At 48.0% G+C, this 17,433-nt stretch overlaps 1 protein-coding gene across 1 annotated transcript in view; it reads right to left on the minus strand.

Moving 5' to 3' along the window:
* Positions 1-385: 385 nt before the first annotated feature.
* The window catches only part of LOC149338353 (putative aminopeptidase PLBD2), a 97,238-nt gene continuing 80,190 nt past the window's right edge, over positions 386-17,433 (minus strand). The window contains exons 8-11 of the mRNA XM_089550733.1: positions 15,911-15,982; positions 11,670-11,820; positions 9,431-9,592; positions 386-3,316 (exon numbers count right to left, since the gene is read on the minus strand). Of these exons, the coding sequence (XP_089406859.1) occupies positions 3,125-3,316; positions 9,431-9,592; positions 11,670-11,820; positions 15,911-15,982 (577 nt within the window). The 3' untranslated portion in view covers positions 386-3,124. The remainder of the gene's footprint in view (positions 3,317-9,430; positions 9,593-11,669; positions 11,821-15,910; positions 15,983-17,433) is intronic.

Below are 17,433 nucleotides of genomic sequence, written 5' to 3' on the forward strand. Positions count from 1 at the left end.
AGCGAGGACCCAACACGGTCGTTTACTGTTTGTTGTTAGTGGCGCTGTGCGTTATCAGAGATTCTGGACAAGCACTTCTAGCTGCCACCTCGTAGCGCATGCCTTCGAACATTTAAAAATATCGTCCCGACATCATCCATTAACAAAGGAAGAAAATTACCGAGTGGCCGTGGAAGAGGCCGCTAGGCTTAGCGGCGGTGGCTGGTAGCTGTATGGAATTCCTGCTAGTGGTTATTTAATACCGTTGCCAACTCCTTCAACAAGTTTCCTTGTCTTGTCCAGCCCTTTGGCGTGTTTTGCGCAATCTCTCGTTTCAACAACGGTTCGTTTGCACACATGCTTTTTACCATATGGAAGTGGTACATCTTGGAACAAACTGCGCTGCTATTCTACATAGTACTTTTTGTGGTTTTTGACATAGGGGGTTAAGAAAGTTCCCCGATGTTGGCGTGCCCGCACTGAGCTCTGAGCTTATCTATTAGAGAAAAACGTGGTGAACACGTTCCGCGCCCTTCTTAATTCGATGCGACAGGCTATGAATATACGGTGCGATTACAGTATTTGATGAATGAGACTTACTTGTCGTTGATTGTTTGGAACTGCGCAAATAAGAACTCGGCGCCATAGCTGCGACGATAAAAATTAAGCACCTTCCCTGTCAGAGCATTTGCACCAGCAACCTCACATTTGGGAGGTCCTCATGCAAGAATTGACAGCCTGCCACCGCAATTACACGCTTTAAAACACTCCAATATGCCTTCAAATATGGCAGGAAACTTATTTTGCAGCCGGGTACGCTCATCGAAAACCTGTGATTCTCCTTGAACCTCGCCTTCGTGACCAAATCTCACATCCTCTTGCCTAAAAGCAGCCATTGTTGCAGGACTGATTAAAACTTATTCGCGAAGCTCAGCGTTTTTTCTTCTTTACCTCCGCCAGTGCATTCAAACAAGAACCTAAAAATATTGATATAGTAGAAAGACCAGACGAGACCATGAGCATGAAAGTGCTTGTTCTGCGAGAAAGCAGTCACTGAGGGTGGCTGAAAAACACCAGCCGATGCAGATGGCTTTTTTCGTGCATAGTAGCCATTGTACCAATGAGTCAGCGCCAAGAGGAAAAGTTGATCAAATCGGACTCTCACGGAATTACAGATATTGGGCTTTAAGCGAGGACGACGACATTAAGGTTCAAGCAATGAAAGATTATCTCACAGCTATAATTATAGAGTGCGCAGTAGAAGTAGGTGGTAGGATGGTTAGACCGGATAGCTGCAAGCTCTCTCAGGACACTGAGGTTCTGTTAAAGAAGCCCCGCAGCATGAAAGCCTCTTACCACACAGAAAGAATAAAACAGGCTAAACTATCAAAGCCAATTACCATGCGCAACGTAGCCGACTTAAGTCAGTTTAACATGTAGGAAATCTAGCATGCTCTAAAGAACGCAGGTTGCCTTAAAGCAGTGAAAGGCAGCCAGGTATGAGCAAAAATCAGGTTTATGCGCTAAGAGGAAAAAGAGCAATGTCGTTAGCAATATCGATAAGCTTGTTAAAGAAGCTAAAGTATTCCACTCAAATCTATGCAGTCGCCAATGCAATCAAGACGTTAAAAAGAGAAAGTGTGTGCACATCAATTGGACATCCGACGAGCAACGAAAGAGGAAGTAACATACACAGCATTTCTGGACAAAAGCAATTTTTAGCGGAGAAGGGTTTGTTAATGCGATTGTTTCATAGGTTGTAAGATTTCATGATAGCAATCTATATATCTGCAGATCTGCCGTCGACAAGCTTTAATTCTTTTGCTATTAACGTTTTTGCAATCATTAAATGTGTTCCCCAATGGTTTTTTATGGCACTCTTAACTGCTCGAAGCGAGCGATGTAAACACTTTAAAAGGAAGACATTGCTACGCATCAGAAGCACGGACAATTACTTTCTATATTTACATAACAGTGCCTTATGATATCTCAAACTCAAGATTTTTGTCCAAGAATGCTGCAAATAAGAAAGTCGTGGAAGGAATACAAAGAGGAAAGGAAACTGGCAAGGATCAGATAACAGCAGGTCTAAAGAAGGGGGGTGGGGATATTTTGCTCGGAAAAGCTAGCCATCCTGTATATGCAATGCCTTATCACCTCGAGTGTACCAGAGTCTTGAAACAACGCTAACGTCATCTTAGTCCATGAGAAAGGGGAGATCTAAGACTTGAAGAATTACAGACAGGTGAGCTTACTGACCGTTGCCTACAAAGTGTTTACGAAACTAATCGCTAATAAAACCAGGACAACTTTAGACTGCAAGCAACCAAATGACCACGCAGGCCTTGGTAAAGGCTACTTATGAAAACACCATACTGACACTATCAATCAGCTGATATAGAAGTGAGCAGGATATGACCAACCGATATATTTACCCTTCGCATCTTGCGAAAAAGCATTTGATTAAGTCGAAACCTCAACAGCTATGCAGGCATTGCAGAATCTGAGTGTATAAAGACCTATAGAAGATGTCTATAAGAAGAGAGTAGAAGGATGATATCTATAAGAGCTACACAGCCACCATAGTAACATAAAGACCGCAATGAAATTTCAAATACCAAGGGTGCCAGGGAAGAAGGCACAATCTCTCCAATGTTATTCGCTGCCTGTTTACCGGAGGTATACAGAGGCTTGAATTGGGAACAGTTGAAGATACGAGTTAACGGAGAAAAGCTCAGCAATCGGCTATTCGCTGATAACACTGCGTTGCTAAGTCACTCAAGGTATGGATTGCAAAATATTATCAACGACTGACGCAAGAAAAGCAGAACGGTGAGTTTAAAAGATAATAGAACTTTACGACTGGCAACGAAGCGCTGGAAGTGGCAAGCGAATACGTCTACTTAGGACAGGTATTAACCATAGATTCAGATCACGAGAGTGAAATAAGTGAATGAAAAAGAATGCAGTCTCAAAAATCTATGAGGCACTGCCGAATTAGGGCCCGAAATATTGAGGCAATACGCAATCCGCTCTGCGAACTTAGGCACTGATTATTGAGGCTATAGGAGCTATAACTTCTTAGGTTTGGTTTGTTGGATGATTAATTAAGAGCAAGTTTTCCCGCATGACTCGAGGTGTTCTCCTAGAAAAATCCGCCCGGCTGTCCCTCGCTCCAGATGCAGATGAACGGCGCAAAGTTCCACAAATCAGGCTGGCCGGCATGCGGGTCGTGGAAGCCGGACGTCGACCAGCGGAAGGGCGGCTGTCGATCGTGCGTGGGTCCCGCCACGGCCACAAGGCGGAGGCCAGCTGCCACCAGGGACGAGTTCGCCATCTGCGCATACGTCACAAAGGGAACACCTTCGCATGGGGCACTCGCTCAATTTTCCTTGCGTTCGCTCTGCGTTGTAGGCAATGCAAATGCAGTCTCCTCAGGGAGTAAAAAGTTCAGTAACTTCTATTTCGGTGAATGGTGCAGTAAACAACTACATCTTGCCAAAGTTTTCGGCAATGTGCACATCAGTTGTTGCGTGCAATCAGCGCTCGGAGTATTGAGACGTACTTGCTTCTAGGCTAGTTGGTTCATAATAACTTTCAGTGGAGCAAGTGAACGAACAAGGGAAGACAGAAAGATAGAAAGAGCGCTTTCAGTGGAGCAAGTGAACGAACAAGGGAAGACAGAAAGATAGAAAGAGCGCGCCTTTCTGTCGTTCTTTGTTCGTTCGCTTGCGCCATTCAGTTTTATTATTGAATACTCAGACGACGAGACACAGCCGTATCTTCTGCGGACCCACCCGTATCGCGTCACCCTGGACACAGTCTTGTCACATTTCGCCACTGACGACCACTGAACTGCGAAGCTTTGCTCAAGAAGCTCGGTGTATCGCCCGCCTGCGGGAAACAGCTTCTCAAGAGACGTTCAAGCCACTCCACTATGAGACCTGTTGGTGCGTCACGCACTTGTACGCAGTCTTGGCGACCGCTCAGACTGCGCGGGCTGCACCAGAACCTGTTGTCGCACTACGGCAGGCCTTATGTGACTCTTACCCACTGAGTTCATCTACCAGACTGCGTGACGAAACCCGAACCAGAAAAAAACCCGAACTGTCGCACGTTGCTGGCCAAAAAGCCCTGCCACTCCGCCATACTCCATTACTGTCGCCGTGAGCTTCGGAAAGACTCAGCGGCCACAGGGCGTCTGACTCGAACCCTTCCATACTAAAAGCCTCACGCGTAACAGTTAAGGCCGTTATCCTCCCAGAAAAATAATTCCGGCTAATTCTGGAAAGTCTACAACCGCCTAACACGCATTCACTATGTCGTGTGCTTTATAATATTGTTACGTAGCCGTTGGGGCTCGTAACCGAAAGGCTTTAATGGTTGACGTGGACGGCACCGGAGAACAAGCCAAGAGCACCCAGAGGAAGCCGGAACCGATCTTCTTCTTCTTTCGCGGCGTGGCGGCCAGCGGCGTGGCGGCGAGCAGTAGGCCCAGCGTCCGGCGAACAATGACATCGGCTTCCAAGAAGCATATCCAGGGAACGATGCTGCAAAAAAAAAGTTTCGTTACAAGCACCGCAATTTGGTGAGTCCTCAATGCACGAGAAAACTTGCGACAATGTAGTTCAGTCCTTACCTTGGGGTTGAGAATGCGCACGCCCGACAAGCGCGTCAGCGTGGCTGTCAAACGGCGGTCCTCAAAGCGCGCTTGATGCGGATCCTTGTAGTGCCGCGGCAAAAACATTAAATACGAGCACGACACTAGCCACGTGCTACTGGCGAAACGGCGAAAGCCGCAAGCAAAAACTGCACAGAAATTTCAGCTGGCTGTCGCCGACGAGCGCACCACGCACGAACGCCATAGCTGCACACGCCTCGAAACGAGCGCGCCGAGGATCACGAAACGAATGCCCGCTCACCACGCACGCACGCGCGGCGGGTGCACCTAGCGATTCCCCAGGCGCTCTAGGGAGAGGTCGAGAAAGGCGCGCTGACGCCACGTCCGGTTGAGAACGAGGGCGAAGTCAAAAAACGTCACGGAGAAGCGCATCACATCGACCAATCAGCGTTTCCAGCCTGCCTACCCGCAAACGCTTCTGTTTTTTCTGCTTCGTGTACATGGAGGAAGTTTTTACCTCCATGTTCGTGTAGACCCACGCGGCGGCGCGATTTCGTGTGGATTATGCTGGGCACGCGTCAGAATGACGCGCGCGTCCCACCGTCCGCGCAATCGCGCCATGCGATTCCAGCTTTAAGCGATGCGTCGCTGCCCTGCGATAGTACGTGCTCCCAGCGGTGAGCCTTGTGCGGCTCAGGTTGATCTCCCGGAGCGACCTATATCATTAACTACCACCTGCCACAGGGGGCAGTTTGCTCACTATCCAGTTTTGAGGACGCTGCAATGTCACGCGACCTAGGTGGTCCGTCTGACTACTAAGCTGCTCTCTGCGGACCTCGTGCCAGAGCCACTCTCGTGATTTTTCGCGCTCACAACGCCAACGCCGACACCGGATTTTCTGGTTAAAGAGGGTTGTAACGCTTTCGCTTTAAAATTAGAGCGACACTCAAGCTCCGCCTTATGGGTGTGACTCGATAGCTTTAGTGGGTTAATGCCCAGATATGGAGCATTGTTTACTCTCGAATTTATATTCATTGATACACTGTAGTCCTCATGTTCTTGGCGCAGGGGTCGAGCACATGAGCTATGCGCTACTGCCCTGCGCCGGCAGCTGCTGCCACCTGCGGCGCTGGTGTGGCCCACGTCGCTCTTGCCGGGGAACCTTTCGGGACAAATTATTAATTTAAAGACCACCTACCACGGCGGTCAGTCTCCTCACAATCCAGTGGGCAGGCTGGCATGACGCCAGAAGGTGACATAACCTAGGTGACCCACCTGGGTTATTTCTCCGGAGATTTTTCGCTCCCAGCACCGACAGAGACGCTGGATTTTCTATAGAACGGCAGCCTTAAAGCTATCGCGTTAAAAATACTGACTCGCCGTGGCAACTCAGTGGCTAGGGCGCTACTGAGCCGGTGTTCTCGGGTTTGAACCCGGCCGCAGTGTCCTCGTTTCGATGGAAGCGAAACGGAGAAAGGCGCCGGTGTGCTATGCGATGTCAGTGCACGTTAAATATCCCCAGGTGGTCGAAATTATTCCGGAGCCCTTCACTACGGCACCTCTTTCTTCCTTTCTTCTCTCACTCCTTGCTTATTCCTTCCCTTAATGCGCGGTTCAGGTGTCCACCTAGATGGGAGACAAGTACTACGCCATTTCCAAATTTCCTCAAAAACCAATTTCCAGTTTTAAAATGCACTGCTCTAAAGCACCTCCCTTCAGCGGAATGTCATCAACGGCATTTTCACGAGGCTCCTGCCCCCCCCCCCCCCCCCCCCCCCGAGTGGCTTTGTTTTTTAGAAAATCTTGCCGAACCTTACCAAACCCTTTATGCCGCCGCGGTGGCTCAGTGGCTATGGTGCTCGGCTGCTGACCCAAAAGTCGCGGGTTCGATCCCGGCCGCGGCGGCTAGAATTTCTTTGGAGGAGAAATTCTAGAGGCCCGTGTACCGTGCGATGTCAGTGCACGTTAAAGAACCCCAGGTGGTCGAAATTTCCGGAGCCCTTCACTACGGCGTCTCTCATAGCCTTAGTCGCTTTGGGACGTTAAACCCCACAAAACCAAACCAAACCAAACCCTTTATGCCGCTATAAGGCCAGCTTGTTGTGCTGCGTTTCGTTTATTATTCAGCCATAAGCCTTACTTGCTCCAGTGAGCGAAAACCCTGCTCATTGGGCACGCGTGCGATATATACGTGCGTGTTTGTGTGTGTGATGAACTAGTTGATGCGCATAAAAAATGGCGTCCTGATGAAACTTGGCAGGCGGTGGTTAAATTAATGATGAGTGGCGCGAAGTTGCTCGAGACAACCTATATCGGAGAAGTCCCACCTGCGGCAGTACCTGACATCCAAGGGCAGTAGCCCAATGCTTAACAGCTGCCCCACTGCGCCAGGAGTTGTATGAGGACTCCGAGGGATCTATGAATGTTCAGTAGGGAAAGAACAATTCTGCATATATGGCCATTAACCATTTAGCTAAAGGGTCATCCCTTAAGGCGGAGCGCGGGCCGCGGCACGGCGGCGACCGCCTTCACGAAGTTAGCGCGCAGATCAGGAGGGGTGCGGCGGCGTTGTGGAGTCTACGTAGAGCCATGCAGAAGTACAATTTCCAGCTGCGTGCCATCTGATTACATCACGTCGCAGCGCGCGGCGACTGCATTCACAAACTAATCGGGCCCGCCTGCTCGCACGTGAGCAGTCTTAAGTGTCTCGGGCAGCTTTTTATATTTATTCCTTTTCTTTCTCATATCTCACCAAATACCAATCCATAATCACATTACCGATAACGGTCATGAATAATATATGAATATTTATGAACACGAACGATAAGTTTATGAATAAGAATATTCTTTCTTTAAATAGGGCGGCGTTATCTTTTTTAGAAGGGCCCCTGAACCGCGTATTCGTGTGTATTGTTAGTTCTGCGGTCTTAGGTGTCGTGGCTGTGCAGGCTGCATACACATAGTATTGTAGAATGCGGGCGGAGACATGACGTATTCACGAAGTAGCTGTCTTTACTACGCCTAGGCACTGCAACGATTGACTTTGGCAACAAACCCCAGGACAAATACGTACAGCAATGCGCCCACATCAAAGCTAGACCTGCACCGCGAGCAACGTGGACAGCGGGGGCTCTAACAACGAGCACTGCCGCTATAGTTGTGAATTCGTAATCGGAGTCAAAATGCATCAACACAAATACGTCCCGCAATGTGGACAGCACCAATGCTAGACCTCCATAGCAAGCATCTTGAACATCATCATAAACCTGACTACACCCACCGCAGGGCAAAGGCATCTCCCATATCTCTCACTACACTGTTCTGTGCCAGCTGTGCCTGCCGCCCCCTGCTACGCTTGCCTTCCCTTGGAATCTAGCCTGTTCACCTTAAGGACCATCGGCTATCTTACCTTCGCATTACATGCCCTGCCCCGGACCACATTCTCCGGACCACATGTTCCTCTAACGAAGCGGATAACTCTGCCATTAGTAGGCGGCTGGAGACCACACTTGTGGTGGAAAAAGTCAAAATTTTTGTTCTTTCATCTCCACAAGTGTGGTCTCCAGCCGCTGTCTGATAGTAGAGCTATAAGCTTCGTTTGAGGAACACATGTTCCGGAGACTTTTGTCCCCGACTGTAGATGTCTCCTTTCTTATGGATGAAGATTATATTAGCGATCCTACAATTTCTTACACGCTCGACATCGTAACCCATTGAGCACACCGGACGGCTAGTTTTTCCAGCACCATTACTCCTCCGTGCTTCTATAATTCTACTGTTACCTTACCCTCACCAGCTGCTTGCCCCCATTTCGCTGCTCCTAAAACTTTCTTTACTTCGCCATTCATTACTTACGGGATGTCCCAGAGTTGTGCTCAGCTGCCTTTTTCACTAACGTCCTCATTACACTGGATGCTGTGTAGGATTGTGCAGAACTCTTTCGCTATATAAACCACAGCTTTCGAGCAGAGTCTGCAATCAAGTCTATGTCATGAGGAATGTCATTTACTGCGAAAAAAGCCGTTTCCGCTTCACACAAAAGTCTTAAGAGGAAATCACGGCTTACGAATGAAGAACAGCCATTTAGTTGACAAAGGAGCGGATCTAGCGCATAATCAAAGTTTCCCGGCAGATACTATGCAGCAAAACCTTTCGCCGAGCTGCGTTGTTTCAGTCTGATGCAATAACGAAAAATCTTGCGCTGTCGTCTCCTCGTTTGTTGCACCCATGCTCACTAGATAAGATTGGCATTGCCGCAACACGGCAGTGCCTTCAAAGCTGGCGAAACGTTTGCCGCCACAACTCCGTCACACAAAAATAAAACGAAACAAGCTTTCTATGCTGGGGACTGGCGCATGCGTCTGCTGCGGAATGGAGCATGCAGTTCGGCTCTCTTACGAGCAGTGCTAGTCCTATTCCATTAGGGACACCTGTAGCCTATTCCATCCATGCGTTCGTCTTTACTAATGGATCAATGATCTTGAAAGCTATTTTTGTCTCTCTCTCACAACATTAGTCTATGTGTATTTGAACTTGCAGCGTTGAAGATTTCGCTGACGCCAATCTTCGTCCTTATATATATGTCTTTGCGGCAAGTGAAGCATAGTTATTATTTCTAGCTATAGCCCTTCTTGTTCTTTTGCCTTCTCCGAATTAAAAAAGTGGCTCATTTCGCACTCTTTCGTGTGGCATGCTTATGCTTGCCACTGTGCATCACGCTCGCCCACCTGAAAGACAAACCTTTTCTGTGAGCGCACCTGTGATCAACACACGGCGGGAGCGCGATTTGCCCGTTACTTCGGCTGCGGTGGTTCTTTAAGCCGCACGTACCTTCATGTCGACAGCCCCTCGCGCGGCCGGTCCGAGGGCGGGAAAGGCGTATCGGCCCGGATCTATGTTCAGGTCGCTGCGGGCCGAGATCGCGTTCACAGCGCTGTACGGAGGAATGCAGGCGCACTGGGAGAGTGGGTCGTGCTTGAAGTCGTTGTACCTGCGAATGCACCGGAGACAAAGTGTAAAGAGAAAACCTACAAACGTTAGGCTGTCCGCCTAACTCGCGAAATAGAGCGAAAGCTATGGTAAACTTTTTCAATGTTCTTTAGAACTGCCCTATTTAACGAATAACATCTTTGTACATAATGTTTGATTCTATCCGTACCCACCCCTTATGTAATGCCCCTAACTGGGGGTCTTTAAGGTAATAAAGTGAAGTGAAGTGAAGTTAACATTATCGCTCAATTATCGCCCATCATCGCAAAAACTGTCGGCCGTGGGCGCTGGCGTCCTAAGACAAAGTTGCCAGGAGGTAAATGGGAGAGAAGAAAATCCGCCTCCATACTTTCACGGTACAGGGAGAAAGAGAGGCAAGAGGAAGAGAGGGTGGGAGCAGCACCACCTAGACAATAAGGCCTCAGCGTTCATCTGCTGCCATACACGTGCTCGCTTTCTGCGGTGGTCTAATGGCGTTTGGATGTTCGCAGATTCCTTTCTCGAACATTTCTTAGGCTGCATGCTTCTTTGTTCACGCTGGTGTGCTAAAAATGCTGCACACGTGTGTGCAGGCGTCATGCTTACGCAGTAGAAAGAACATGCCTATCAAGCGCTTTGTGCCTGGATGTTGCGGCTACTACGAATTCTGACGGAATTTCGACGTGTTAAATTTCCCGCACGACCAAGAGCAGGAGACCATATGGCTGCGTGCCATTCTGCGGGAAGACTTCGTTCCTTCGCGCATTCCAGAGTAAGAACAATCTACTTTTACTTTTGCTTCTCGCAGAATGCAGACACGATTTCAACGGTTACTTCAACGGGATTTCAACGCTTATTTTTCAAATTTTAATGAAATTTTTTTGAAGATGTTGGCATTATCTTCTTAGTCACACATGGAAAAATTCCTTTAGAGGGGTGCGAACTCCGGGAAAGTGAGATTATTAGGAAGTATTGCCGCGTGGACGCCGCTACCACCCGTACAAAAGCGCCAATTCTTCACGTACGCCTCCAGCCGGATGCTATTCCGAACTGTGCAAGCTATTTATCTAGAGATTGTACTGGAAGGGAGGAATCAGAGACTAGTAGAATTCGTCTGAACGGTACAGCGACAGAAGGAGTCCTAGCAGACTCGTTCCAGTCGTTTCGGTAAGAGGTTGAAAATGCGGAGCCTTAGCGATTTAGCTGAACATCTGCGAGCCAGTTAGTCTTTGTATTGGCACACAATTGTAAGCAATGGACCTCGGAGAACTGCGGAGCCCTCTCTGAAAATCAAAGTTCACAATTACACCCTCTAAACGGTAGGTGCAGCTGCAGAAATACTGCACTTGGTGGTTCGGGGTCTGACCTGTTGGGGTTCAAAACAGCTGTAGAAGCGTGTGTATTCTATTTAGTCAATATTCTTTTTTTAGTCTACTAATACCCCTATTTCTTCATCGTAAACTACCTCCAAGGTGGCGTGTGTAACGTAATACATGAGCAAGCCTCGTATGTACGTACGCGGCCACCTGCAGTGGGCGCAAGCGTTGCGATGCTTTTATGCACATGTACAGTACCATCACCATCGAGGGCGAAAGTAACAGACGCCCCCCCCCCCCCCCCCCCCCCCCACCTTCCAAGTTCCGGCCCGTGCCACTCTGTGTGGTGGCGCCACCTGACAGAGCACTTCTGCTGTCGAAACGGGCCCACTGATTTCTCCTCCATAAGTGCTTTGTCAGGTGGCGCCACCACGCAGAGTGGCACGGGTCGGAACTTGGAGGGGGGAGGGGGGGGGGGTTCTGTTACTTTCGCCCCCGATGGCCCATCTGGGCAAAACTGTCATCTAGATCATCCTAGATATTACACAAGTCCCGCCTAGGTCTCACCCAGGTGAGGCCTACGGTGAGAACGCTAAAATGTTGCCGCAAAAATCCGGCGTACGTCCTGGAATGTACTTCCGCTATAAAACATGGAGATTTGCTTTCTTCTTAATTACAACAGCACTGAAACTAGCAGCGGAATCACTTTTCTGTTTCTGAATCGCAGTATTCCCGCTTGCCACGAATATGCAAGATGCAGGCTGCGGAGCGGCTGCTCCACAGTACATTAGCGTGATCATGGAGTCGGTGTCCACCACTTTTCCTTGGTCCCGCTTGAATATCTGCGCCCGCGGATGTTTGTCGTAGCTGAACCAGTCGCCATACTTCTTGACGTAGAACGGCGCACCACTCAGCTGGAACATGATGGGAGAGTACCTGCGGGTGCGAAGCCGACACAGGGGCCATGCTTGTGTTGTAATGCAAAAAAGCGAATCAACAGGCTCTCTTACGCCCGGCTGTTACTGACTGCCGGTTCCCGGCTAGTCCGAAAGGCCTGGTCTGCGCTTAATTGTGTAAATGAAAAGCTCGTCTGAACCAGGTGGCCCCGGGCAAAGGAGAGAAACAAGAGTTATTCTCTTGTGTTCCGGTCTGACTACCATTGAAGAAATGCAGCATAGGTCCCAGTCCATCACAACGTCGAAATGCTTTCCCGGTTTCACAGAAAGAACGATCTGATGGCGAACCCCCACCCCCTCTTCACACCTACCCGGCTTTCTTTCCCTAGTCACTGCTTTTTCAGTCGAGCGGAATCACTTGATCTCGAACAGTTAAGCCTTATCTAAGAATTTCTGAAGCACGTTTTGCTTGGTAACAGAACCATTGAACCACTAAGTTTTCATCTACTCTACCTGGTGGTTACGAGACCAAACAGAATGAAAGCAAACTGGCGAAATAAAACGAAGACGAAACACACGAAACAAGAGAAGCGCCAACTGTCGAGTTGGTTGTTGGCGCTTGCCCTGTCTCTTGTAATTCATTCTCGTCTTATTGAGCACGTTTGATTTTATTCAGCTTTGTCCGGATGTACCCATTTTTGTACCACGCGTATTAGAGTGGAGAAGAGACTGGAGACCTCAATGCGATGGCTAAAATATTCGACCATTGGAAGACAACGTACAACACTATTACCCTCTTCGCTCCGCTTCTCACCACAGACGCACGCACTCTTCCTCTTCCCTCATCTCAGTCTTGTTTATTCGCTTAGTCTGGTGGCAAGGACTGAATACTTCTCAAACATTGTCCTCCCCACCTCTCTTTCCTTGTTCAAGTTTATGCTTCAAGACCCTCTTCTGTTTGAGATGCTTCCCGAGTGACCGCGACAGTGATAATCCAGACTTGTAAAGCGTTTCAAAATGGGATGATGATGAGTTGGATTGTGGCGAAAGCCAACGAAAGTCTCAGTTTCGCGTTTGCAGTAGCGGAAAAGAACATGTGAATTAAGCGACTGTAAACTGTCTAGAAACGTAGCCTTGCCAAATAATAATTATTAAGACGGAAAGTTGGGCTAGTTGGTAAGCATTTGGATTCATATTTGCTAGCGCTTAGTGAACACACGGGACAAGAACACAAATACACAGGACAGACGCTAGTCTTCAACTGCCGTTTACTCGAAAAACAATCAACATACGGCATCTCAAAACAGCTGAACACACACATGCGCAGCAGCAACGCCACGCCTCAGGAACATCATTTCTTTTTTCGACAGATTAACAGACGGCGTGCTGACGAATTTGGAACCTTCACTATCAATGCACACAGCTTCAAAAATTTCACGTTCCGCTTGTGTTTTCATTGTACCTAGAATGATTGTTTCTGGAAAGATTGGTGTGCAAGGTACAGGGTCAGGGTCGCCAGGGTACCGTTCGATAAAACAGCGTTTGCAGTGCGCAGCGAGATTCCCCCCCCCCCCCCCCCCCCCCCGCCGATATGGATTCCGTTGCCAAGCGGTGCTCTCTCGGTCGTTCATTTATGCATCTTCCTGATTGCCCAATAAACGCCTTGCCACAAGTGTGCGGGATTTTGTAGACAACACCGACTTTGCATGGAACAAACTTCTTTTGGTGGTTCGTAGTGCACAGTGGCTTTCTGACCTCGCCGTTCACAAGCGGGCACAAGCGCACAAGTTTCCTCGGGGCAGTCAATATAGATCGACGCCACACTTCTTCGCCACCTTTTTTAGGCGGTGCGACATATTGTGCACATACGGCATAGCCACAAGTTGAGTGCGTCGTTGGGGATCTTCACGGTTTTGTTGCCTCCCAGATCTCACTTCCTTTAGCAGCTTTTCTGCAACAGATGTCAGAGTTTCATCCGGAAACCCGGCGTTCTCTAGGCGAAGCTTCTGCAGTGTCACACTTTCAGTGATGCAATGCTCGCACGACTTATGGAGAGCAGCGCGGAAAGCATTCATGGCAATACCCCTTTTGACAAGTTTAGAGTGCGCCGATTGATAACTGAGAATTTCTTTTTTTGTTCTCGGCTGATACATCCAGCAAACGCGTGTTTTTTCAAACCTAATGCATATATCAAGGCACTGTAGCCTATCGTCGTTTGGGATTTCTGTTGTAAAGGTTAGACCAAAGCTACAAGAATTAAAAACATCGAGCACATTTTTCACCACATCGTCCAGTGTGTCAGACTGAGGTAGATTCATTACTACAAGGTAGTCGTAAAAAATGTGCTCGATGTTTTTAATTCTTGTAGCTTTGGTCTAACCTTTACAACAGAAATCCCAAACGACGATGGGCTACAGTTCCTTGATATATGCATTAGGTTTGAAAAAACACGCGTTTGCTGGATGTATCAGCCGAGAACAAAAAAGAAATTCTCAGTTATCAATCGGCGCACTCTAAACTTGTCAAAAGGGGTATTGCCATGAATGCCTTCCGCGCTGCTCTCCATAAGTCGTGCGAGCATTGCATCACTGAAAGTGTGACACTGCAGAAGCTTCGCCTAGAGAACGCCGGGTTTCCGGATGAAACTCTGGCATCTGTTGCAGAAAAGCTGCTAAAGGAAGTGAGATCTGGGAGGCAACAAAACCGTGAAGATCCCCACCGACGCACTCAACTTGTGGCTATGCCGTATGTGCACAATATGTCGCACCGCCTAAAAAAGGTGGCGAAGAAGTGTGGCGTCGATCTTGTATTGACTTCCCCGAGGAAACTTGTGCGCTTGTGCCCGCTCGTGAACGGCGAGGTCAGAAAGCCACTGTGCACTACGAACCACCAAAAGAAGTTCGTTCCATGCAAAGTCGCTGTTGTCTACAAAATCCCGCACACTTGTGGCAAGGCGTATATTGGGCAATCAGGAAGATGCATAAATGAACGACTGAGAGAGCACCGCTTGGCAACGGAATCCATATCGGCGGGGGGGGGGGAATCTCGCTGCGCACTTCAAACGCTGTTTTATCGAACGGTACCCTGGCGACCCTGACCCTGTACCTTGCACACCAATCTTTCCAGAAACAATCATTCTAGGTACAATGAAAACACAAGCGGAACGTGAAATTTTTGAAGCTGTGTGCATTGATAGTGAAGGTTCCAAATGCGTGAGCACGCCGTCTGTTAATCTGTCGAAAAAAGAAATGATGTTCCTGAGGCGTGGCGTTGCTGCTGCGCATGTGTGAGTTCAGCTGCTTTGAGATGTCATATATTGATTGTTTTTCGAATAAACGGCAGTTGAAGACTAGCGTCTGTCCTGTGTATTTGTGTTCTTGTCCCGTGTGTTCACTAAGCGCTAGCGAATATGAATCCAAATAATAATATCACGGAGAAAGCGACTGCACTGGCATTGCCGGATAGATTCCAGTTGTTACAAATGCAAACTGCACTTCTAAGAAAGAAGAAATATTTGCACAGCATTCATTAGGGATAAAGATTTTCGATTTGCCTTGAGACACATCTCAGACAACTTCCTTGCTCTATTCAACTGCAAATTTTTTTGTTGTGTTGTAACTGTTTTAACTGGGTTCGCATTTGATTTCACTGACTGTATTCGTTCCCCTCATTGCTCTCATTGAATCTTTATATATCTCTGTTTTACTTGATTTGTTTTTTTTTTGTCTCAACATTCTTGGCTTTGTTCATGTATTGTTCTATGTACGTCGCCCCCCCCCCTCCCTTATGTTATATCCCTTAAAGGGTTCTTAAAGGTTCAATAAATGATGATGTTGATGATTATGACTAGTTGCACAAAGCGACCGAACTCTTCAGTGCCGGAGATCTGCGACACCCGAGTTCGCAAACTTCAGCCCCGCTAAAATCTTTTACATTGCCTTTGAAATCGTACACATTAGCTGAAATAACGCGTAGGTTACGATTTTGATTTCTTCCCATTTTGGGGTTTCAAGGCTTATACGCGAACAATGGCCTTCGCACACCAACCAGGACCCCTCCCCCCTTCCCTCCCCTTTTTGCTATGCACCTGTAAACCGCGCGGTCTACAGTCGTAAGAAGCAGATGCTTACGGAATGTTGTAGCTGGGCCAGTAGGACTGTTTCCGGAGCACGCTTGTCACGTCCTCCGCGTGGGTGTAGCCACTGGCCGTGCAGACAGGGAAGAGTGAATGGTTAATGCCCGCATGGTTTGGACACGGCAGCACCGGCCTATATATTTGAGTTGTTTAAAAGCCAAGTTGCCGAGAGCGCGTGTATATCATGCCTTCCTACAGCAGAGAAGAAAGAGATGTGTGCATGATCTAATTCAGGCTGCATTAGAAAGTCATAAATGCAGCCACTAACATAAGGTGCAGAGACAATTCAGACCACAAACCAGGAGCGGGCTTAATAGGCTCACGCGGCACAAGCGCGCGATAATGCTTTCAAGTAAGCCACCAGGAAATATCTTTAAAGCACTTTTAATGAGTAGCATTGACAAAAAATAAAAGCTAGCGATTCACAATGTAAAACACAAGGTAAAATGTATCCATGTGTCTTCAGAATTCTCAGTCTTGAGAAAATGTTAGGAATCGTTCATACTGTCAGGGCTCTAAGAATCAAAGCCTGGAGGTACATCGTAAGCATAGCTGCTCTTTGCCGCTTGGAAGACCACTGAGGTACGTATGAGTATATACAGGGCGTTTCGCATTACTTGAGCTAACTATTTGAAAAAAGTGGTGCAGCACAACTGGCTGAAGCCAACGCTATATTGTTTCCCGTCGTGTGGCGCTCTTCACAATATTCCTTAAATTTTGCTAATTAGCTAGTTAGTTAAAATTATACGCCGAAAAGTTTTAAAATTGCAGGCCATGTCCGTTTCCTCAACTTGTGGAAAGGGCTAAGAAAGAACCCATCCAGTTTTTTTTTCAACAACATGTCTCCTGCACTGTCCTTTTCCCAGCATTTTAAGAAAGCCCGGGAAATAGGTAAAGATTCATGTGACTGCGCTCTTGCGGTGCCGTATGCAGTGGGCCTTGACCGGGGCTCCATTTGAACTTGCGCACGGTTCCGGCCGGCCGCGGGCCCGTGCCCGGTTTTTGATTTAGTATTGCACGGCCAGGGCCGTCTGGCAGAGACACGAATGGAACAGCAAACACGGTGCGGGCCGGGCACTCAACTTTAATTTCTTGTTTTTTCGTTACTGCTTTTCACACGTCAGAACAATTCCAAACAATGCGTTTTTTTTTTTTTTACCTGCTATCCTACCATATCAGAAATGAAAGAAACTCTGCACTGAGATCATTCATTGCAAGGAGTTTTCCATTGACGTGGAATAGAAGAGAGCTTAACTACTTCACTTGCAAACCAAGTTTAATAAGTGTTACAGAAACCGGAATGCCGAGGTAACTTCGCACATGAACGCCCCGCCGCGTTATACGACACAAGGGGAGCTAAACCGTACTTTTGAATGATTGAGAAAAGCAGCGAAAGGCGGCTTCAAGCAGGTTTCTAAACCGCGGAATATAGCAGCGGACTTTGGTTCCACGCAGTTATTAAAGAAGCGTTGTAACACCTGACACACAGCTCACCTGCATTAGAGAACACACGCTGTC

This window comes from Amblyomma mixtum, chromosome 6, assembly GCF_055824585.1.
Source record: "Amblyomma mixtum isolate Tamu chromosome 6, ASM5582458v1, whole genome shotgun sequence".
Classification (NCBI taxonomy): domain Eukaryota; kingdom Metazoa; phylum Arthropoda; class Arachnida; order Ixodida; family Ixodidae; genus Amblyomma; species Amblyomma mixtum.